This window comes from Alosa alosa, unplaced genomic scaffold, assembly GCF_017589495.1.
Source record: "Alosa alosa isolate M-15738 ecotype Scorff River unplaced genomic scaffold, AALO_Geno_1.1 AALO_1.0_unplaced_5, whole genome shotgun sequence".
In the NCBI taxonomy this organism is placed as follows: Eukaryota; Metazoa; Chordata; class Actinopteri; order Clupeiformes; family Clupeidae; genus Alosa; species Alosa alosa.
This window is the reverse complement of record NW_025962652.1, coordinates 281,179-307,934: the sequence shown is the minus strand read 5'-3', so window position 1 is coordinate 307,934 and position 26,756 is coordinate 281,179. Positions and strand designations below refer to the sequence as shown.

The 26,756-nt window shown below is 13.4% G+C and overlaps 1 protein-coding gene and 1 pseudogene across 1 annotated transcript; one reads left to right on the top strand and one right to left on the bottom strand.

Moving 5' to 3' along the window:
* Positions 1-567: 567 nt before the first annotated feature.
* On the bottom strand, positions 568-2,267 carry LOC125290452 (annotated as a pseudogene).
* LOC125290451 (probable replication factor C subunit 5) lies at positions 2,266-26,485 on the top strand (the record flags this gene model as incomplete). The annotated part of the gene is given in 2 exon segments (XM_048237200.1): positions 2,266-2,290; positions 25,878-26,485. Coding segments are annotated over 2 exon segments (633 nt in total), but the record flags the coding sequence as incomplete, so codon positions are not given.
* Positions 26,486-26,756: the final 271 nt, after the last annotated feature.

The window sequence follows — 26,756 nt, the reverse complement described above, 5'->3', positions numbered from 1 at the left end:
ATTAATATAAATATTACCTAAACTATCATTTATATAACTTCGATCAAATACTTTCATCAATGTATTTTTATTCATATTATAACTAAATAATAAAAATAAACTTCTTCTTGGTCTAATAAATTCATTAGTATCATTGATTTTATATGTTAATGTATCACTCCATGAAGTCTAATCTGTCTATAAACAATCTATACATTTTTCATCATTACTATGAAAACTTAAACCCAATAAAATATCACCATTAGAAAATAAAAAAGTATTCATTATATAAGTGTTTGTTTTATCCAATCTATCAATTGATTGTGAAAAATTTTCTCTTTTATAGTTTCTAATATCTATACATAATGGTTCTAAAATGTTTTGTATTGATTTTGTACTCTCATTATCTATTTCTACCTTAATAATTTCATTTGGTAATCTAATATTTTCTCTATCTATTTCATCACACTATCCTAATCTTTCACTATATGTATATATAGTTCTTATTATTCATATTAAAGAAATAATAAAAAACATTTCATATTTAGTTGAATTTATGTTAAGTCTAAAAAATATTCTAAAATTATTTTATTTCATAAATGGAAATAATATAACCTCTTTTATACTTTCCTAATTAGATAATATCATTGTCAATCTATCAATACCCATACCAAAACCACCTGTTGGTGGTAATCCATATTCTAATGCTTGACAAAAATCCTCATCAGGTTCAGGTATTTCATTATCGCCCTATTCTTTGTCTTTTTTACACTATCCAAACATTCTTTCTCTCTATATTTCAGAATCATTAAGTTCTGTATATGCATTACAAATTTCTTTTTTTAATATAAAAAGTTCAAATCTTTCAGTAACATATTTATTATTTCTATTATATTTAGCTAATGGTGAAATGATATTAGGATGATCTATTATAAATGTTGGATTAATTATTTTGTCTTCTATAAAATGACCTGCCAATTTATCTAATAATTTGCCAGTAGTAGGTGGATTCGGTACTTTTAATCCTAATTTCTAAACATTTTCTAATAATAACTACTAGACTTCATCTGAATCTAATCTTTTATGATCTAATTTTATTCCTAGTCCTTCTTCTATCGCATCTAAATATTTTATTTTTTTATAAGGTGGTGTAAAATCTATTTCATATTCTTTTCCCTTTTCATTAACCTAAACTTTAAGACTTCCTCCTGTAATATTTTTTACAATATCTATAAATAATTCTTCTGTCATTTTCATCATATCATAATAATCTATATATGCACAATAATATTCTAAAGTAGTAAATTCAGGATTATGTGTCGTATCTATTCCTTCATTTCTAAAATTTTTTCCTATTTCAAATACTTTATCCATACCTCCTATAACTAACATTTTAAGAAATAATTCTGGAGCTATTCTTAAAAATAATGGTAATTTTACTTCTGATAAATATGTTTCAAATGGTTTTGCAGTAGCTCCTCCAAAGCTTTTATTTAATATAGGAGTTTCTACTTCTATAAATTCCTTGTTAACTAAATAATTTCTTATTGTATTCATTATTTTAGATCTAATTACAAATGTATTTCTTGTTTTTTCATTACAAATTAAATCCAAATATCTTTTTCTATATCTTATTTCTATATCTTTTATACCAAAATGACTAGTAGGAGGATCTCTTAAACATGGTGTTAATATTGTTATTTCTTCAGAGACTATTGATAACTAACCAGATTTTGTTTTACCTGGGTAACCTTTAATACCTATAATATCGCCTCTTTTTAATTCTTTATGTAAAGTTTGAAATTTTTCATACTAATTAGTTTTTATAAAATTATTTTCAGATGCTAAAACCTATAATAATTTTCCATTTTCTTGAATATCATAAAAATATAATTTACCATGACCTCTTTTTGTTATAATTCTACCTGCTAAATAAATATTATTATTCTCACTACACATCTATAAATTTTCTAAATTTTTATATTTTTCTATAAAATTTGTTACAGTTATATTAATTTGATATTTATGAGGATACATATCAATATTTACACTTTTTTTCTCTCTAATTCATTCTAATCTAGTTTTATAATAATCTTCTTCTTCCATATCTTTATCTAACATTGATATTTTTAAATAAAAACGTAATAATCATAAAAAATTAATTTAATTAAATAAATTATATGTTGGTTTCCATATCTATAACTAATTTCTTTCATCAACTGATGCTACTAATCAATTATCATTTAAATTTCAAGAAAAATCTTGTGGTGTTGCTTTATGCCCACCATGTGCAAATATAAATTCATTTGGAGTATCATCTAAATTATTTTGTTCATTATTTATTAAATTTAAATCTCATATTTTTATTCTTTTATCTTCTGATAATGTTACTAAAATATTTTTATTAAAAGGACATCAAAAATTTCCTACTACAGCTTTCTAATGTGATGATAAAATATGATAAATACTCGGGGTTCTAATATCTCAAATTTCTGTAGTATTATTACTAGTTCCAACAGAAAAAATATTGATATTTTCTTTATTTATTCCTATACAATTTATATCAGTATCATTATTTTTCATTTTTAAACATGGTTCTTTATTTCTAATATCATATAATTTTATATATCCATCTGCTTCACCTACTAAAAATTGATCCTTATTTAACCACTATATATCTCAAGGTATTTTTTCTGTTTTATATAATAATTGTGAAGAAATTTTTTGATTAAAATTATTAATATCTCACATTAATATTTGTTTATTTTCACCACATGATAATATTTTTCCTATCTATTCATCATTTCAAGATAATCCAAATCCATCTCCTGTTTTTCCTACTAATATTATATCAGGATTAGGAGTAACTACATTATTATTTAATATAGGATGTTGTGTAATATTTCATATATAAACATTACCATCTAATCCTGATTTTGTTGCTATAATATTAGGATTTTGTTTCATATATCTTGCTTTATTTATTTCACCAGAATGGGGTATTTTTTGTTCTATTTTAAACTAAGCATCTAATCCAGTATAATCGCCGTGATCTTTTTTCATATATTCTTGATTTATAGTTATATTTTTATTATTAATATCTGGAATTTTTATAGATCCTATTATTAAATGATTTAATTCTGACATATCTGTATATGTACCTAATAAAAATTTATGTTTTAATTTTTTTTCTTTTGTAATTTCCATTTCGGGTAAAAACTATATTGTTAATGATGGTCATTCTAATAATTCTAATATTAATATATCGTATAATAATGGTGAGTTCTTTTTTCATATATTATATTCTTTTTCAAGTAATTCATCATTAGAAAACATTAAAAATTGTGTTAAAAATATTCTAATTAAATTTTATATAAATATTTTATAGATTATTTATTTTATATAACATTCTTCTAAATATTTTGTAATTTTTTCTTTACTAATATTATATTTTTTATAAAAATATTCTGGATCATTAATAAAACTAATTAATAATGATTTATACATACTTATAATTGGAGTTATTAATAAAAAATATACCTAACCAATATCTAAAATAATAGAAATAAGTAAAATAGAAAAAAAATTATCACCGTTAGATAAAAAAGAAAGTATCAGTATTTTTATAAAAAAAATAAATAATAATATAGCTCCACCAACAATATAAATAATAACACCTATATTATTTGTATAAAGAATATTTATATTTATATTCTTTTTTTCAAAAAATAAAAAAGCTTTTTTTGTACTTTTTGATATTCCTCTTCTTAATTTATGAATATAATTAACACTATATCATGTTAATAAATTTCCTATATCATATATATTTGGAATTATTAAACTCATAAAAAAAAGAACAAATCTAACAAAAATATTATTACTTTTATTAGTATACTAAAAGTATTCTAAAAATTTTGAAAAAAATAATATTAAAGATAATAATGAAATACTTCCTAAATGATAAAATATATTAAAAAATATATTAAAAAATCCAATTTTAAATCTAGTTTTGTATTTTGTTTCAATGCAAATTATTATAATATATCATGTATAGGATACGATATTTAAAGAATAAAAATAAACAAAAATTGTTATTATTATGACTAATATTGTTAAAGGATGTGTTGAAAATTTACTATTTAATCTCGAAAACAAATAACAAATAGGAACATAATATATTAAAAAATATAATAAATGAATAAAAAAAGATATAATATAACAAAATAAATAATATCATTTTGTATTTCATAATATTTTTTTTGCAAGATCGAATAATAAATATTCAAATTTATTAATTCTTAAACACATATATAAAATACCTAAGATTATATTTAACCCTAACATCGATAAAGTATATATTTTTACATGTTCATTATCTAATTCATAATAAAATACTATTATAAGTGTTATATTTAACATTATTAAACATCAAAAAAGTATTTTTTTAGATAATAAAATAAATATATATATAATAAAATAAATACCTAAAACAAATGTTTCAAATATTATAGTTTGTCAAAAAATATTTGAAAATGATTCGGATGTTGATTCTTGAATTATATGTGTATTAAAAAATGCTGACATACATAACATATATGGTATTATATGTAGAATAATTGCAATAAATATATATGATTTATCTATGTTTTTAGTATTTTTAGGTATTAATAATACATCTGTATTTTCTGCTATTGGGTATGACATAGTTTTTTGATCTTTTTTCATAAATTTCTTTTATTTTATTTGTGTTAATAATATAACTAAGCATTATAATTATTCTAATAATTAATTATTTATTTATATTTATTAAAATTATTTTTGTTAAATTAATAAAATAATTTTAATAAATATCCTTATTTAATATTTTTATATAATTAAGGTTATTTATTATAAAAATATGAAATTATAAATTATTTAATAAAAGATTTAAATCTAGTTCTAAACCATATATTAATGATCTAAATTTTAATATTATATCGTTTTTATCAAATAATCCGAATATACCTAATACAATATTATTATTTAATATTATTTTATAGCATCTCTATTTATGATAAAAATTATATGAGAATTTTAATTTTTCATTTGAATTATTTTCAATAGTATCAATTTTATAATCTTTTAACTAATATAGATTAAATCTACTTAATATATAATTAACTTCTCCATGAATATTTTCTATATTAATATCTATATTTGAACATTTTATCATTCCTAAATAATAATCATTAGAATTAACAACACCTGTTTCATAAATAGCTAAAGGTAAACCACATGAATTAATATTATTTTTCATACAATTATATAAATTCTATAATAATCCGTCTCTAATAGATAATAATTTTTTATCTGTAATATACTAAGTAATTACTTCATTGTACTATAAACTTATTAATATATTATCAATTTTAGATTTTAATAATTCTATAGGTACTATATGTAATGAATTTGTATCTATTATTTTTCTATAAGATAATATTTGATTTTCATCATTGTTAATAATATTTTGATAACCAAAAGAAATTAATATATCTTCTATTATATCACATTGAGATATTACATCAAATCTATATAAAGGTACAATTACTATTATATTCTAATCATTTATAGTAATATCTGTATATCCCATTTTAATTAAATATAATTCTATATTATTAATTTTTATACCACATTTATTAAATAAATGATCTTTTTTTAATATTATTTTTTATTTTCTTCAAATTTTTCTGTTATTATTGAATAAGTTGAAATAAAATAATTTGAAAATGAAAATAATAAATATATGACAATATTTAATATTTTAATTTTATTAAAACCTTTTATAATTATTAATATAGATTTATAATTATTTTCATTTATAATATAATCTTTAATATTATTTAAATCTATTGTATTATTTTTTATTTTATCATAATTTAATATATTAATTTCAATTTTTTCTTTTTTTGTAATAAAATTTATAAGTTGTTCTGTATATAATATCAATGAATTTAATATATACTAAGTATTTTTATCTATTATTTGATCTAATATAAATATCTAATAAGTAAAATTTTTATTTTTATTAATAACTTTAATATTATCTAATTTTTTATCAAATTTTATTTTTTCAGTTTTCTATTTTATATTTAAAAAATTTTTCAATGCAAAAATTAATCCTTGATCAGACAATAGATCAAATCTATTAGCAGGTAATTCTATTCTAGCATAACATTTATTATCTTTTTCTTCAGTACCATCTAATTCTAAACCAAATTGAAATAAAATTTCTTCTAAATAACTATCATCTATTTTTATATTAAGTTCATTTTTTAAAATATTATTATCGATTTTTATAATTGGCATTTAATTAAAATTATAATGATAAAAATAATTGATTTCAAAATTAACACAAATATAAAAAAATATAAGAATAAAAATACATTGTTTATTTATTTAAAAAATATAATTATATTTTATGATAAATAATATTGTGATTTACGTATTTATTTTTTCACAATATTATCAATTCCTACTCTATATCGTATATATTTAGATATAATTATTTTATATTTATTAAATAAATAAAATAATAAGATGCATATTATAATACAACTACAAAAATAAATATTATTTTTTATTTTTTTATTTTCTTTATACTTTAAACTTAATAAATCATTTAATAATTGTATTATATTTGTATAATGCTATAATAATATTGGTATATTATTATCTATTTCATTTTGTTCTATAATATTTAATATAATATCTATTAAAATATTAATTTCTTTTATTTTTTTATTATAAGATATTTTTTTAATATTTTTATATGAAATTAATACATTCTATAAGTCTAATATATTATCTTTTATATGATTAACATCAATATTATCTATTTTTATATTTTTATATTCATTATATAAATCTGATATAAAATTTTTTATTAACAGTAAATAACTTTCTATTTTATTATGTAAGTTATTTGATATTTGATTACGCATATTTGTTAAAACAATTGATAAATCATTTATATTAATATTTTTTTTATCTGTTATTAAATTTTTTAATTTTATTAAATATTCTTTATTATTTTCTGATAATTCTGACAGTTTATTTTCTATATATTTTAATAAACTTATATTTTTTTTAGATTGATATATAGGATAATATATATCTTTTTCTAATATATCTATTATAAAATTTATAATCTAATTTGATATGTCAGGATCTAATATTTCATCATTCTAATAAAATGTTATTATATCTGATATAATAAACATGTCTATCTTTTCATATATTATCATTTTAATATTTTTATCTTTATTAAAACAATTTATTATTTCTTCAACTTTTTTATTAATATATTTTTTATTTTTTTGAATTATATTTGGATCATTTGTTTCATATAATTTATTAAAATTATTTCGTAAATTATTTATATTTTCTTCTATAATAGTAGTATCATCATTTTTTATATATAAAATTTGATTCTCACTATAGATATTTTTTTTATTAAAGTAAATATAAATATACTAATATTTTCTTATTAATATCTTTAAAATAATATTATTTTTTTCATTATTTCATCAATGATTTTCATTATTTCAATTTATTAACATTCCAATATAATTAAAAAATGGATTAGATATAGAATTATTAATTATATAAAAGTTTGGATATAAAAATTTAATAAAATTATACTAAAACATATTATTTATATTTTTATTTTTTATATTTTCAAAAAAGATATTAATATAAATATTTATAAAATCAATATTCTATTTATATGTACTAAAATTTATATATTTATTTTGTATATTATATAATTCATTTCATTGATTTTCTACATTATTTAACTAATTTTTATTTATTTTTTTATTTATTTTTTGTATTTTTGATATTATATCTTGTAAACTTTCTGTAAAACTATTTTTCTTTTTAGAATTAATAAACCAATTATTTATATCTTTAGTTAACTAAATACTTTTATCTTTAATATTATAAATTTTAATTATTAAAAAAATAAAAATAATTTTTATATTGAAAAACATATATTTAATAAAAATCAAAATAGATATTAATTTTATGTTTTCCGAAAAAACAATAATATTTTAATCATAAAATATTTTTTCTTAAATTTAAATTTCTACTTTTCAACTATTTTTAGATTATATAGTATAATAGTATAAAATCTAATATAAAATAATTATAGATATATAGTAACAATAAATTTATATCTATATTTATTATTCTATTAATTAACAATAATATTTGTATTTTCAATTATAAAGTTATATTTAAGATATATTAGTATTATAGAATATATCAATTAATATAGATAAGTATTGTTATATATATTTGATATCTTAACAATAAAAATTTATTCAATAGTGTAAATATTTTAGAATAAATTAAAAAAAGATGAATAAAAAAATATAAAAACTTAATTAATTATTAAATAACTTTTTTTATATTTTTTGTAAATAAAATATATAATAATAATGCATAAAAATATTATTAATATAATAACTAATATTCATATAATAGTCTTTTTATCAATACTTGTATAAATCTCTACTCTTTCTATCTAATTTAATAAATAAATTATTTCAGAATATTTAAAGAATAATTTTAAATAAAAATAAGTAATTTTATCTTTATTATCTTTATGATTTTCTAATATACTTTTTATTTTTTTATAATTATCGGAAATATTTTTATTAGAAAATATTTTATTATGTTTTTTAAATATTAATAAAAGATTATCAATAGAATCTTATAATTTTATAATATCATATTCATTATTATATTCTATAAAATACATAGTTATAATAGATATAATATCTGTATTTATTTTCTTTTTTTTATTAAAAAATTTTATTTTTACTATATTATTTTCCTACATTATATTTTTATTATATGTATCTAAAAATACATTTTTTAAATAAAGAATATTTTGATATAATATTTTATTATTTTCATTATTTATATTTTTTTAATATGATTAATAGATTGAATAATTTTTTCTTTAATTTCTTTATTCTTTTTTATTATATAATTTATTAATAAAACTTTACATTTTAGATCTGAATATGGATAAAATAATTCATTTTTTAATATATTATTTATAAAATTTAAAACAAAAAATATAATATTATTTTTATTTTTTAATTTAAGTTCATTCTATATTTCTATATAACTAAAAATATGAAATATCAATAATATTTTATCATAAAAAAACTAATTTTTTTATAATTATTATTTATATATAATTCATTTTTCATTTCCTATATATAACAATTAAATTTATTTCTAATATCTTCTAAAATATCAATATTATAACTTTCAATATCCTGATTAAATTTTTCTTCTATAAAACTATTTAATTGTAAAAATTTACTATTATCTACTAATTCATATTCAAAATCTATATCATTTTCAATATCATCAATATATAGTTTATATATCTAATCATTTAAAATATTACCCAAACTTCCAAAATAATACTAAATATTATTTATAAATGAAAAAAAATAAATAATTCTTATTTATTATATAAATCTAATTTATTTCAGAAATATTCATTTTCAATATAATTTAATAAAATTACTTGAATATTACTACTCGAATCAATATATTTTATTGCTGTAAATTTCTATATCATAACATTTAATTGATAAATTTTTATAAAAAATTTAATAATATTAAAATAGTCTAATGTTAAATCTATATTTTCTTTTTCTACTTTTTTTATTGGCACTTTTAATAAAATTTCATATAAATCCTAAATATTATTTTTTAATATACTTATATTTAATAATATATTTTCTTTATTTTTCATTAAAAAATTTATATATATTATTGTTTTTTCTTTTTCTAATAAATTATTATTAAATAACCAACAAAAAACATCATCTTCAAATTCTTTTATTAGTTTTTCATTATTGCATTTGATCATATTATAAAATCATATACTTGTTATTAAAATTTTTATTTTTCAATATGAATAATGTTTCATTAAAAAATAATAAAAATGATTTTTAATGTAAATAAAATATTAAAAACTAAATAATATTATTAATATTATTTAGTTATTATATTTATGTAAAATTTTTCATAAAAAATATAATTTATTATTAAGTTAAATATATGAATTATATATTACTCTAAAAATTTAATTAATTAAATAACTTTTTCTCCCTTTTTCTTTTTTTATATTTTTTGTAAATAAAATATATAATAATAATGCATAAAAATATTATTAATATAGTAACTAATATTCAGATAATAGTTTTTTTATCAATACTTGTATAAATCTCTACTCTTTCTATCTAATTTAATAAATAAATTATTTCAGAATATTTAAAGAATAATTTTAAATATTCATGGATTATTTCATCTGATTTATCTTTATGATTTTCTAATATACTTTTTATTTTTTTATAATTGTCGGAAATGTTTTCATTAGAAAATATTTTATTATGTTTTTTAAATATTAATAAAAGATCATCCATAGAATTCTATAATTTTATAATATTATATTGTTTTTTATTATAATTTATAAAATATATATTTATAATAATTAAAATTTTATCCTATATTTCTTGCGTATTTTTTAAAAATTATTTCTTAAATAACTATTATTCTATATTAATTCTATATATCAACCATAAAAAAACTTTTTTAAAATAGTATTATATTTTTCTATTAATTTATAATCATCTTCATTATTTAAATGTTCTGAAATATTATTAATATTATCCATAACAGATTTTCTAATATTCTACTATTTAACATGGACCTATAAAAAATCTAAAAATATATTATCATTTTTTAAAATATCATAAGGATAAAATACATCATTATCTAATAATTTCATTAAAAAATCTATAAATTTTTTTATAATTATTTTTTTATTTTCATTAATTATTTTAGTTTCATTGCATAATAATTCTATATAACTAAAAATATGAAATATTAATAAAACTTTATCATAAAAAACTAATTGACAATAATAGGCATAACTTTTTATATATAATTCATTTTTCATTTCTTTTATATAATAATTAAATTTATTTTTAATATCTTCTAAAATATCAATACTGTAAAGTGTAATATTTTTCTACTTAAATTTTTCCTCTATAAAACTATTTAATTGTAAAAATTTACTATTATCTACTAATTCATATTCAAAATCTATATTATTTTCAATATCATCAATATATAATTTATATATCTAATCATTTAAAATATTACCCAAACTTCCAAAATAATACTAAATATTATTTATAAATGAAAAAAAAATAGATAATTCTCCTATATCCTATAAATTTAAATTATTTCAAAAATATTCATTTTCAATATAATTTAATAAAATTAACTAAACATTATTAGATGGATTAGTATATTTTATTGCTGTAAATTTCTATATCATAACATTTAATTGATAAATTTTTATAAAAAATTTAATAATATGATTATAATTTTTTATCCAATTATCATTATCTAATTCTAAATTTTTTATATTATTTTCTATAATATCAAAATATTCTAATGTTAAATCTATATTTTCTTTTTCTACTTTTTTTATTGAAACTTTTAATAAAATTTTATATAAATCCTAAATATTATTTTTTAATATACTTATATTTAATAATATATTTTCTTTATTTTTCATTAAAAAATCAATGAATTCTAATATTTTTTTTTTTTTTAATAAATTTTTTTCTAACCAGTAAAAAACACCATCTTCAAATTCTTTTATTATTTTTTCATTATTGCATTTAATTATATTATAAAATCATATACTTGTTATTAAAATATATATAATATTCATAATATTTTATAATTATAAACTTAACTTAAAAAATATTTATACAAATAACAATGACCTTATTAAATTTATTATTCTGTTAAATCTTTGATTAATATATATTATATAAATCTAATATTAAAAATTTTATTAAATTATTAAATAACTTTTTTTATATTTCTTTTTTTATATTTTTTGTAAATAAAATATATAATAATAATGCATAAAAATATTATTAATATAATAACTAATATTCAAATAATAGTATTTTTATTGATAATTTTATAAATCTTTATTTTTTCTATCTAATTTAATAAATAAATTATTTCAGAATATTGAAAAAATAATTTTAAATATTCATAGATTATTTTATCTATCTAATAATAAATAGTTTCATCTATGTTATCATTATAATTTTTTAATATACTTTTTATTTTTTTATAATTATCGGAAATATTTTTATTAGAAAATATTTTATCATGTTTTTTAAATATAAATAAAAGATCATTTATAGAATTCTATAATTTTTCAATATTATATTGTTCTTTATTATAATCTATAAAAAATATATTAATAATAGATAAAGTCTTATTATGTATTTCATGTTTATTTTTAAAATAATTATTTTTTAAAAAATCATTATTTTCTGCTATAATTTTATATCAAATAAAAAAGAAATTTCTTAAATTAATATTATATTTATATAATTCTTCATAACTATCATTATTTAAATAATTTAAAATTTTTTCAATATTATATTTAATCAATATTTCAATATTTTGCTATTTAATATTATTCTATATTACATCCTAAAATAATATTTTATTTTTATTAATCTTATATGGATAAAATATATCATCTTTTAATAATTTAATTATAAAATCGATAAGTTTTTTTATAATTATTTTTTTATTTTTATTAATAATCTTAATTTCATTCTATAATAATTCTATATTACTAAAAATACTAAATATTAATAAAATTTTATCATAAATAACTAATTTTTTATAATTAATATCATTTTTTATATATAATTCATTCTTCATTTCCTATACATAATAATTAAATATATTTTTATTTTTTTCTAAAATATCAATATTATAACTTTCAATATTCTGATTAAATTTTTCTTCTATAAAAGTATTTAATTCTAAAAATTTACTATTATCTACTAATTCATATTTAAAATCTATATCATTTTTAATATCATCAATATATAGTTTATATATCTAATCATTTAAATTATTATTAATATTCTTATAATAATACTAAATATTATATATAAATGAGAAAAAAATAGATAATTCTCCTATATCCTATAAATTTAAGTTATTTCAGAAATATTCATTTTCAATATAATTTAATAAAATTATTTGAATATTAGTATTCAAATTAATGTATTTTGTTTCAATAAATTGCTATATAATAGAATTTAATTTATAAATTTTTATAAAAATTATAATAATATTATTGTAATTTTTTATCCAATTATCTCTATCTAATTTTAAATTTTTTATATTATTCTCTATAATATCTAAATATTCTAATGTTAAATCTATATTTTCTTTTTTTGTTTTATTTAATGATGTTTTTAATGAAATATTATATAAATTACAAATTATATATCGTAAATTAGATATATCTATCATTAAATCCTTTTTATTTTCTAATAAAAAATTTATATATGTTATTATTTTTTCTTTTTCTAATAAATTATTAGATAATCAACTAAAAACATCATATTCAAATTCTTTTATTAGTTTTTCATTGTTGCATTTAATTATATTATTAAAACATGTGAATAATATTAAAAAATTTATTTTTCAATATGAATAATATTCCATAAATTATGATGTTATAATAAAAAATATTTAGTAGATAAAAATCATACAAAATATAAAAATAATAATCAAAATATTAAAAATTTATATTTATGTAAAAATAAATATTAAAATTTTATAATATAAATTTTAATATTTTGTATAATTTTATTTAGATGATTTAAAAAATCTAAGAAAATAATTTATTAAAATAAATTATTAATCTAATATTTTTTCTTTTATTTTATAGTAATAATTAATAAGTATAAAAAATATAAGTTTATAAAATAAAAATATATTAATTTTTAATAATAAATATCAAAAAATAATAATAAAAATTTAATTTAATTATTAAATAACTTTTTTTATATTTTTTGTAAATAAAATATATAATGCATAATATTATTAGTAATATTATAATCACTATTTGAATAATGGTCTTTTTATTATTATTATAAATCTTTATTCTTTCTATCTAATTTAATAAATAAATTATTTCAGAATATTCAAAAAATAATCTTAACTAATAATAAATAATTTTATCTTTATTATCTTTATGATTTTCTAATATACTTTTTATTTTTTTATAATTATCGAAAATATTTTTATTAGAAAATATTTTATCATGTTTTTTAAATATTAATAAAAGATTATTAATAGAATCCTATAATTTTACAATATCATATTGTTTATCATTATATTCTGTAAAAAATATATTAATAATAGATAAAGTCTTATCCTGTATTTCTTGCTTATTTTTAAAATAATTATTTTTTAAAAAATCATTATTTTCTGCTATAATACTATATTAAATAAAAAAGAAATTTTTTATTTCAAAACTATACTAATATATTAAATTATAATCATATTCATTCTATTCATTATCTAAATAATTTAAAATTTTATAAATATTATCTTCAATAGACTATTTAATATTCTATTTGATATGTTTCTACATAAAATCTAAAAATAAAATTTTCTTTTCTCGTGTTTTATAAGGAAAAAATATTTCATTATTTAATATTTGATTTATAAAATATATATTCATCTATATAATTATTTTTTTATTTTCATTAATTATTTTAGTTTCATTCTATAATATTTCTATATAACTAAAAATATGAAATATCAATAATATTTTATCATAAAAAACTAATTTTTTATAATTATTATTTATATATAATTCATTTTTCATTTCCTATATATAACAATTAAATTTATTTCTAATATCTTCTAAAATATTAATATTATAACTTTCAATATCCTGATTAAATTTTTCTTCTATAAAACTATTTAATTGTAAAAATTTACTATTATCTACTAATTCATATTCAAAATCTATATTATTTTCAATATCATCAATATATAGTTTATATATCTAATCATTTAAAATATTACCCAAACTTCCAAAATAATACTAAATATTATTTATAAATGAAAAAAAATAAATAATTCTTATTTATTATATAAATCTAATTTATTTCAGAAATATTCATTTTCAATATAATTTAATAAAATTACTTGAATATTACTACTCGAATCAATATATTTTATTGCTGTAAATTTCTATATCATAACATTTAATTGATAAATTTTTATAAAAAAATTAATAATATTAAAATAGTCTAATGTTAAATCTATATTTTCTTTTTCTACTTTTTTTATTGGCACTTTTAATAAAATTTCATATAAATCCTAAATATTATTTTTTAATATACTTATATTTAATAATATATTTTCTTTATTTTTCATTAAAAAATTTATATATATTATTGTTTTTTCTTTTTCTAATAAATTATTATTAAATAACCAACAAAAAACATCATCTTCAAATTCTTTTATTAGTTTTTCATTATTGCATTTGATCATATTATAAAATCATATACTTGTTATTAAAATTTTTATTTTTCAATATGAATAATGTTTCATTAAAAAATAATAAAAATGATTTTTAATGTAAATAAAATAAAAAAAACTAAATAATATTATTAATATTATTTAGTTATTATATTTTATGTAAAATTTTTTCATAAAAAATATAATTTATTATTAAGTTAAATATATGAATTATATATTACTCTAAAAATTTAATTAATTATTAAATAACTTTTTTTTTTTATATTTCATTTTATATATTTTTTTTGTAAATAAAATATATTATAGATAATGTTACTAATAATATTATTAATATAGTAACTAATATTCAGATAATAGTTTTTTTATCAATACTTGTATAAATCTCTACTTTTTCTATCTAATTTAATAAATAAATTATTTCAGAATATTTAAAGAATAATTTTAAATATTCATGGATTATTTCATCTGATTTATCTTTATGATTTTCTAATATACTTTTTATTTTTTTATAATTGTCGGAAATGTTTTCATTAGAAAATATTTTATTATGTTTTTTAAATATTAATAAAAGATTATCAATAGAATCCTATAATTTTATAATATCATATTCATTATTATATTCTATAAAATACATAGTTATAATAATTAAAATTTTATCATATATTTCTTGCTTATAACAATAATAATTATTTTTAAAAAAATTATTATTTTCTATTATATTATTATATCAAATAAAAAAGAAATTTTTTAAATTAATATTATATTTATATAAATCTTCATAATTATCATTATTATTTAAACAATTTAAAATTTTTTCAATATTATTTTTAACCAATTTTTTAATATCCTGTTTTTTAATATTATTCTATATAAAATCTAATAATAAAATTTTATCTCTATCAATTTTATACGGATAAAATACATCATTATTTAATAATTCTATTATAAAATCGATAAGTTTTTTTATAATTATTTTTTTATCCTCAATAGTAATAATTTTAGTTTTATTCTATAATGATTCTATATTATTAAATATATGGAATATCAATAAAACTTTATCAAAAAAAACTAATCTTTTATAATTACTTTTATTTGTTATATATAATTCATTTTTCATTTCTTTTATATAATAATTAAATTTATTTCTAATATCTTCTAAAATATTAATATTATAACTTTTATTCTAAATAAATTCTTGTCCTATAAAAGTATTTAATTGTAAAAATTTATTATTATCTACTAATTCATATTTAAAATCTATATCATTTTTAATATCATCAATATATAGTTTATATATCTAATCATTTAAATTATTATTAATATTCTTATAATAATACTAAATATTATTTTTAAATGAGAAAAAAATAAATAATTCTCATTTATTATATAAATCTAATTTATTTCAAAAATATTCATTTGAACCATAATTTAATAAAATTACATAAATATTACTATCTGGATTAGTATATTTTATTGCTGTAAATTTCTATATCATAACATTTAATTGATAAATTTTTTATAAAAAATTTAATAATATGATTATAATTTTTTATCCAATTATCATTATCTAATTCTAAATTTTTTTATATTATTTTCTATAATATTAAAATAGTCTAATGTTAAATCTATATTTTTTTTTTTCTACTTTTTTTTTATTGGCACTTTTAATAAAATTTCATATAAATCCTAAATATTATTTTTTAATATACTTATATTTAATAATATATTTTCTTTATTTTTCATTAAAAAAATTTATATATATTATTGTTTTTTTTTTTTTTTCTAATAAATTATTATTAAATAACCAACAAAAAACATCATCTTCAAATTCTTTTATTAGTTTTTCATTATTACATTTGATCATATTATAAAATCATATACTTGTTATTAAAATTTTTATTTTTCAATATGAATAATATTCCATAAATTATGATGTTATAATAAAAAATATTAACTATATAAAAATAATAAAAATATAATTTATTATTAAGTTAAATATATGAATTATATATTACTCTAAAAATTTAATTAATTAAATAACTTTTTTTTATATTTTTTATTTTATATATTTTTTGTAAATAAAATATATAATAATAATGCATAAAAATATTATTAATATAGTAACTAATATTCAGATAATAGTTTTTTTATCAATACTTGTATAAATCTCTACTTTTTCTATCTAATTTAATAAATAAATTATTTCAGAATATTCAAAAAATAATCTTAACTAATAATAAATAATTTCATCTAAATTATCGTTATGATTTTCTAATATACTTTTTATTTTTTTATAATTATCGGAAATATTTTCATTAGAAAATATTTTATCATGTTTTTTAAATATTAATAAAAGATTATCAATAGAATCCTATAATTTTATAATATCATATTCATTATTATATTCTATAAAATACATAGTTATAATAATTAAAATTTTATCATATATTTCTTGCTTATAACAATAATAATTATTTTTAAAAATTTTTATTTTCTATTATATTATTATATCAAATAAAGAAGAAATTTTTTTAAATTGACATTATACTAATATATTAATTTATATTCATCTTCATTATATTCATTATTTAAATAATTTAAAATTTTTTTTAGTATTATATATAATAGATTTTTTAATATTCTACTATTTTAATATTTTTTGTATAAAATCTAAAATAAAATTTTATCATCTTCCAAACTATAATGGATAAAATACATCATTATTTAATAATTCTATTATAAAATCTATAAATTTTTTTATAATTATTTTTTTTCCTTTCATTAATTATTTTAGTTTTCATTCTATAATATTTCTATATAATTAAAAATATGGAATATCAATAAAATTTTATCAAAAAAAACTAATTTTTATAATTACTTTTATTTGTTTATATATAATTCATTTTTCATTTCCTTTATATAACAATTAAATTTATTTCTAATATCTTCTAAAATATTAATATTATAACTTTTATATCTAAATAAATTTTTTCTCCTATAAAACTATTTAATTGTAAAAATTTATTATTATCTACTAATTCATATTTAAAATCTATATCATTTTTTATATCATCAATATATAGTTTATATATCTTAATCATTTAAATTATTATTAATATTCTTATAATAATACTAAATATTATTTTAAATGAGAAAAAAAATAAATAATTCTCATTTATTATATAAATCTAATTTATTTCAAAAATATTCATTTTTCAACCATAATTTAATAAAATTAACTAAACATTATTATGGATTAGTATATTTTATTGCTGTAAATTTCTATATCATAACATTTAATTGATAAATTTTTATAAAAAATTTTGCAATATTATTATAATTTTTTTATCCAATTATCTCTATCTAATTCTAAATTTTTATATTATTTTCTATAATATCTAAATATTCTAATGTTAAATCCATATTTTCTTTTTCTACTACTTTTTTTTTGGCACTTTTAATAAAATTTCATATAAATCCTAAATATTATTTTTTTTTAATATATTTATATTTAATAATATATTTTCTTTATTTTTCATTAAAAAATTTATATATATTATTGTTTTTTCTTTTTTTAATAAATTTTATTTTAATCAACTAAAAAACATCATCTTCAAATTCTTTTATTAGTTTTTCATTATTGCATTTGATCATATTATAAAATCATATGAATAATATTAAAATTTTTATTTTTCAATATGAATAATATTCCATAAAATTATGATGTTGATTAATAAAAATATTAACTATATAAAAATAAATAAAAATAATCAAAATATTAAAAATTTATATTTATGTTAAATAAATATGAATTTTATAATATTAATCTTTTTAAATATAAATTTAATTAATTAAAAATAAATTATTTATTATATTTCATTTTATATATTTTTTGTTTAAAAAAAATAAAAATATTTATTTTAATAATAATTATTCATTAAAATATTATTAATATATTTTTTGTAAATAAAATATATAATATTCAGATAATATTTTTTTTAATATTCATATAATAGTCTTTTTATCAATACTTGTATAAATCTCTACTTTTTCTATCTAATTTAATAAATAAATTATTTCAGAATATTTAAAAAATAATTTTAAATAATAATAAATAATTTCATCTAAATTATCGTTATGATTTTATAATATATTTTTATTTTTTTTTTATTTTTTATAATTATCGGAAATATTTTCATTAGAAAATATTTTATCATGTTTTTTAAATATTAATAAAAGATTATCAATAGAATCCTATAATTTTATAATATCATATTCATTATTATATTCTATAAAATACATAGTTATAATAATTAAAATTTTATCATATATTTCTTTTTTATTATTATAATAATTATTTTTTAAAATAATATTATTTTCTATTATATTATTATATCAAATAAAAAGAAATTTTTAAATTGACATTATACTAATATATTAAATATTCATCTTCATCTTCATTATTTAAATAATTTAAAATTTTTTTTAGTATTATATTTAATAGATTTTCTAATATTCTACTATTTAATATATTTTTGTATAAAATCTAAAAGTAAAATACCATCATCTTCCAAACTATAATAAGGATAAAATACATCATTATTTAATAATTCTATTATAAACTCTATAAATTTTTTTATAATTATTTTTTTATTTTCATTAATTATTTTAGTTTCATTCTATAATGAACATATATAACTAAAAATATGAAATATCAATAATATTTTATCATAAAAAACTAATTTTTTATAATTATTACATATATATAATTCATTTTTCATTTCCTATATATAACAATTAAATTTATTTCTAATATCTTCTAAAATATTAATATTATAACTTTCAATATCCTGATTAAATTTTTCTTCTATAAAACTATTTAATTGTAAAAATTTACTATTATCTACTAATTCATATTCAAAATCTATATCATTTTCAATATCATCAATATATAGTTTATATATCTTATTATTTAAATTATTATTAATATTCTTATAATAATACTAAATGTTATATTTAAATGATAAAAAAATAGATAATTCTCATTTATTATATAAATCTAATTTATTTCAGAAATATTCATTTTCAATATAATTTAATAAAATTAACTAAACATTATTAGATGGATTAGTATATTTTATTGCTGTAAATTTCTATATCATAACATTTAATTGATAAATTTTTATAAAAATTTTTGCAATATTATTATAATTTTTTATCCAATTATCTCTATCTAATTCTAAATTTTTTATATTATTTTCTATAATATCTAAATATTCTAATGTTAAATCCATATTTTCTTTTTCTACTTTTTTTATTGGCACTTTTAATAAAATTTCATATAAATCCTAAATATTATTTTTTAATATATTTATATTTAATAATATATTTTCTTTATTTTCTAAGAAAAAATCAATGAATTCTAATATTTTTTCTTTTTTTAATAAATTTTCTTTTAATCAACTAAAAACATCATCTTCAAATTCTTTTATTAGTTTTTCATTATTGCATTTAATTATATTATAAAATCATATGAATAATATTAAAAAATTTACTCTTCAATATGAATAATATTCCATAAAATAATAATAATGATGATTAGATAAATAATGATGATTAGATAAATAATAAAAATTAAATAATAATAATCAAAATATTAAAAATTTATATTTATGTAAAAATAAATATTAAAATTTTATAATATAAATTTTTATATTTTATATAAATAAATTATTAAAAAATACAATGCATAATAAGTTACTAAAATAAATAAAAGATATTTATTATAAAATATTGAATTTATAAGTATAAGTAATACTAATATTATATTATAATATATTTTTGTTTAAAAAAATTTAAAAATAATTTATTTTAATACTATAATTATTCTTTATTTTATTTTTTAATAGTTAAATAACTTTTTTTATATTTCTTTTTATTTTTTTGTAAATAAAATATATAATAATAATGCATAAAAATATTATTAATATAATAACTAATATTCATATAATAGTCTTTTTATCAATACTTGTATAAATCTCTACTCTTTCTATCTAATTTAATAAATAAATTATTTCAGAATATTTAAAGAATAATTTTAAATAAAAATAAGTAATTTTATCTATCTAAAAACAAGTATTTTCATCTAAATTATCGTTATGATTTTCTAATATACTTTTTATTTTTTTATAATTATCGGAAATATTTTCATTAGAAAATATTTTATCATGTTTTTTAAATATTAATAAAAGATTATCAATAGAATCCTATAATTTTATAATATCATATTCATTATTATATTCTATAAAATACATAGTTATAATAATTAAAATTTTATCATATATTTCTTTTTTGTTATTATAATAGTTATTTTTTAAAATAATATTATTTTCTATTATATTATTATATCAAATAAAAAAGAAATTTTTTAAATTAATATTATATTTATATAAATCTTCATAATTATCATTATTATTTAAACAATTTAAAAATTTTTTTAATATTATTTTTAACCAATTTTTTAATATCCTGTTTTTTAATATTATTCTATATAAAATCTAATAATAATATTTTATTTTTATCAATTTTATACGGATAAAATACATCATTATTTAATAATTCTATTATAAAATCGATAAGTTTTTTTATAATTATTTTTTTATCCTCAATAGTAATAATTTTAGTTTCATTCTATAATGAACATATAATACTAATAATATGAGATATCAATAATATTTTATCATAAAAAACTAATTTTTTATAATTATTACATATATATAATTCATTCTTCATTTCCTATATATAACAATTAAATTTATTTCTAATATCTTCTAAAAATATTAATATTATAACTTTTAATATCCTGATTAAATTTTTTTCTTCTATAAAACTATTTAATTGTAAAAATTTACTATTATCTACTAATTCATATTCAAAATCTATATCATTTTCAATATCATCAATATATAGTTTATATATCTAATTATTTAAATTATTACCCAGACTTCCAAAATAATACTAAATATTATTTATAAATGAGAAAAAAATAGATAACCCTTCAATATCCTGTAAATTTAAATTATTTCAGAAATATTCATTTTCAATATAATTTAATAAAATTACTTGAATATTACTACTCGAATCAATATATTTTATTGCTGTAAATTTCTATATCATAACATTTAATTGATAAATTTTTATAAAAAATTTAATAATATTATTGTAATTTTTTATCCAATTATCATTATCTAATTCTAAATTTTTTATATTATTTTTTATAATATCTAAATAGTCTAATGTTAAATCTATATTTTCTTTTTCTACTTTTTTTATTGGTACGTTTAATAAAATTTCATATAAATCCTAAATATTATTTTTAACTTCATTTATACATAATAATATATTTTCTTTATTTTTCATTAAAAAATTTATATATATTATTGTTTTTTCTTTTTCTAATAAATTATTATTAAATAACCAACAAAAAACATCATCTTCAAATTCTTTTATTAGTTTTTCATTATTGCATTTGATCATATTATAAAATCATATACTTGTTATTAAAATTTTTATTTTTCAATATGAATAATGTTTCATTAAAAAATAATAAAAATGATTTTTAATGTAAATAAAATATTAAAAACTAAATAATATTATTAATATTATTTAGTTTTTATATTTATGTAAAATTTTTCATAAAAAATATAATTTATTATTAAGTTAAATATATGAATTATATATTACTCTAAAAATTTAATTAATTATTAAATAACTTTTTTTATATTTCATTTTATATATTTTTTGTAAATAAAATATATTATAGATAATGTTAATAATATTATTAATATAGTAACTAATATTCAGATAATAGTTTTTTTATCAATACTTGTATAAATCTCTACTTTTTCTATCTAATTTAATAAATAAATTATTTCAGAATATTTAAAGAATAATTTTAAATATTCATGGATTATTTCATCTAAATTATCGTTATGATTTTCTAATATACTTTTTATTTTTTTATAATTGTCGGAAATATTTTCATTAGAAAATATTTTATCATGTTTTTTAAATATTAATAAAAGATTATCAATAGAATCCTATAATTTTATAATATCATATTCATTATTATATTCTATAAAATACATAGTTATAATAATTAAAATTTTATCATATATTTCTTGCGTATTTTTTAAAAAATCATTTCTTAAATAACTATTATTCTATATTAATTCTATATATCAACCATAAAAAAACTTTTTTAAAATAGTATTATATTTTTCTATTAATTTATAATCATCTTCATTATTTAAATGTTCTGAAATATTATTAATATTATCCATAACAGATTTTCTAATATTCTACTATTTAACATGGACCTATAAAAAATCTAAAAATATATTATCATTTTTTAAAATATCATAAGGATAAAATATATCATTATCTAATAATTTCATTAAAAAATCTATAATTTTTTTTGTAGCTATTTTTTTATTTTCAATAGTACCTTTAATTTCATCATTATATAATAATTCTATATAACTAAAAATATGAAATATTAATAAAACTTTATCATAATAAACTAATCTTTTATAATTAATATTATTACATATATATAATTCATTCTTCATTTCTTTTATATAATAATTAAATTTATTTCTAATATCTTCTAAAATATCAATATTATAACTTTTAATATCCTGATTAATTTTTTCCTCTATAAAATTATTTAATTGTAAAAATTTACTATTATCTACTAATTCATATTCAAAATCTATATCATTTTCAATATCATTAATATATAGTTTATATATCTAATCATTTAAAATATTACATGGACTTCCAAAATAATACTAAATATTATTTATAAATGAGAAAAAAATAGATACCCCTTCAATATCCTGTAAATTTAAATTATTTCAGAAATATTCATTTTCAATATAATTTAATAAAATTCCACATATATTACTAGATGGACTAATATGTTTTATTGATGTAAATTTATATATCATAATATTTAATTGATAAATTTTTATAAAAAATTTTGCAATATTATTATAATTTTTTATCCAATTATCATTATCTAATTCTAAATTTTTTATATTATTTTCTATAATAAAAAAATATTCTAATGTTAAATCTATATTTTCTTTTTCTACCTTTTTTACTGGAAATTTTAATAAAATTTCATATAAATCCTAAATATTATTTTTCACTTCACTTATACATGATAATATATTTTCTTTATTTTCTAAGAAAAAATCTATAAATTCTAATATTTTTTCTTTTTTTAATAAATTTTTTTCTAACCAACAAAAAACATCATCTTCAAATTCTTTTATTAGTTTTTCATTATTGCATTTAATTATATTATAAAATCATATACTTGTTATTAAAATTTTTATTTTTCAATATGAATAATGTTTCATTAAAAAAATAATAAAAATGATTTAATGTAAATAAAAATATAGTTTTTATTATTCCTATATTAACTTCTAATTATTATTCATTAAAAATCTTGAATATACTATCTTCTTATTTAAATCTATAATAGATGTTATCTTATACTATTTTTTTATATCTAATATAAATAACTTGCCCATATTATCTAAATATAATAATATATTTTCTTCAATAGATACATATATATTATTTATTCATCTTTCAATATTCTTTTTAATTTTATTTTTTTTAATACATTTATACTAATCATCCCATATATAAATTTTTTTTCATTCCAAATAATATAATTACATACTCTTCTGTTGTTATTATTTTACGTACTATTTTATTAACTTTTATTTTATAATCTGATAATACTCAATTATTTTTTATATTCTAAAATATATAAATTCATCCCTCATATGTTCCTATATAAAATATATTTTCATAATAATTCAAACATGAAAATCTAACTTCTCTTTTACACTTTTATTTTCTATATAAAACTTATTTTATCTCTTATTATTTTAAATATATGTATAACTCGAAAACAATCTAAAACAATAATATTATTCTAATTATCTATTTCAAAATCACAAACTAATGATTTTATCCTATATAAAGATATTATACCAATATCTACTGCTCAATATCTTATTATACCCCATTCATGTAAAGATAAAAAAATATCATATTCCTAATCATATAAAATAGTTTTAATTATTGATCCATACGGATTTCCTATCGTTTTAACATTTTTTTTCTTATATATTGGATAAAATATTATAACATTAGATGTATAAATAAATAGAATTTCATTTTTATCATAAAAATAAATATAATATGCAGGATACCTAATTAAAATAGATTCTATTTTATTTTCCATTTTAAATAATTCATTAAACTATATCTATCCATTTTCATCACACGTTATAAACATAGTTATTCTTTAAACACAAATTAAATTTAAAAATAAATGCAATGAATAGAAAAATATAGACCTAAAAATTTAAATGAACTCGTTATATCCGATGAAAATATGAATATAATAAAAAATTTTATAAAAAATAATAATATTCCCCACTTATTATTATATGGAACTCCTGGTACTGGTAAAACAAGTACTATATTAGCTATAGCAAAAACAATGTATGGTGAAAAATATAAAGATTATATTTATGAATTAAATGCTAGTGATGAAAGAGGTATAGATACTGTTAGAAATAAAATTAAAAAATATGCTTCTTTAAAAAAGAATCCAATAACTTATAATAATAATATAATAAATTATAAAATAATAATATTAGATGAAGCTGATTCATTAACATCAGATGCGTAGAATTCTCTAAGAAGAATCATAGAAATATATTCTAAAATAACAAGATTTTGCTTTATATGTAATTATGTAACAAAAATAATTCCTCCTATAGTATCAAGATGTACTAAAATCAAATTTTATCCTTTATATAATTTACAAATAAAAAATAAATTAAAAGAAATTATTAAATTGGAAAATATTTCCATAAATGATAAACAAATAGATCTATTAATAAAATCTACTAATGGTGATATGCGTAATGCTATTTTATCCTTACAAAATATAGAATACTTATTAGATAATGATAAAATATATTCTTATAAATTTATTCCATCTGATCTAATAGATAATATAATAAATTTAACAAAAACTTCAAATAATTATAAATTATATTATAAATTTATTCATGAAAATATAATAAGTAAAGGTTATTCTTATAAAGAATTATTAAAAAAATTAGAAAATAAAATAATAAACTATAATATAAATGATAAAATAAAATCAAAATTGATATTATTTATTAATGATACTTGATTAGATACATATAATT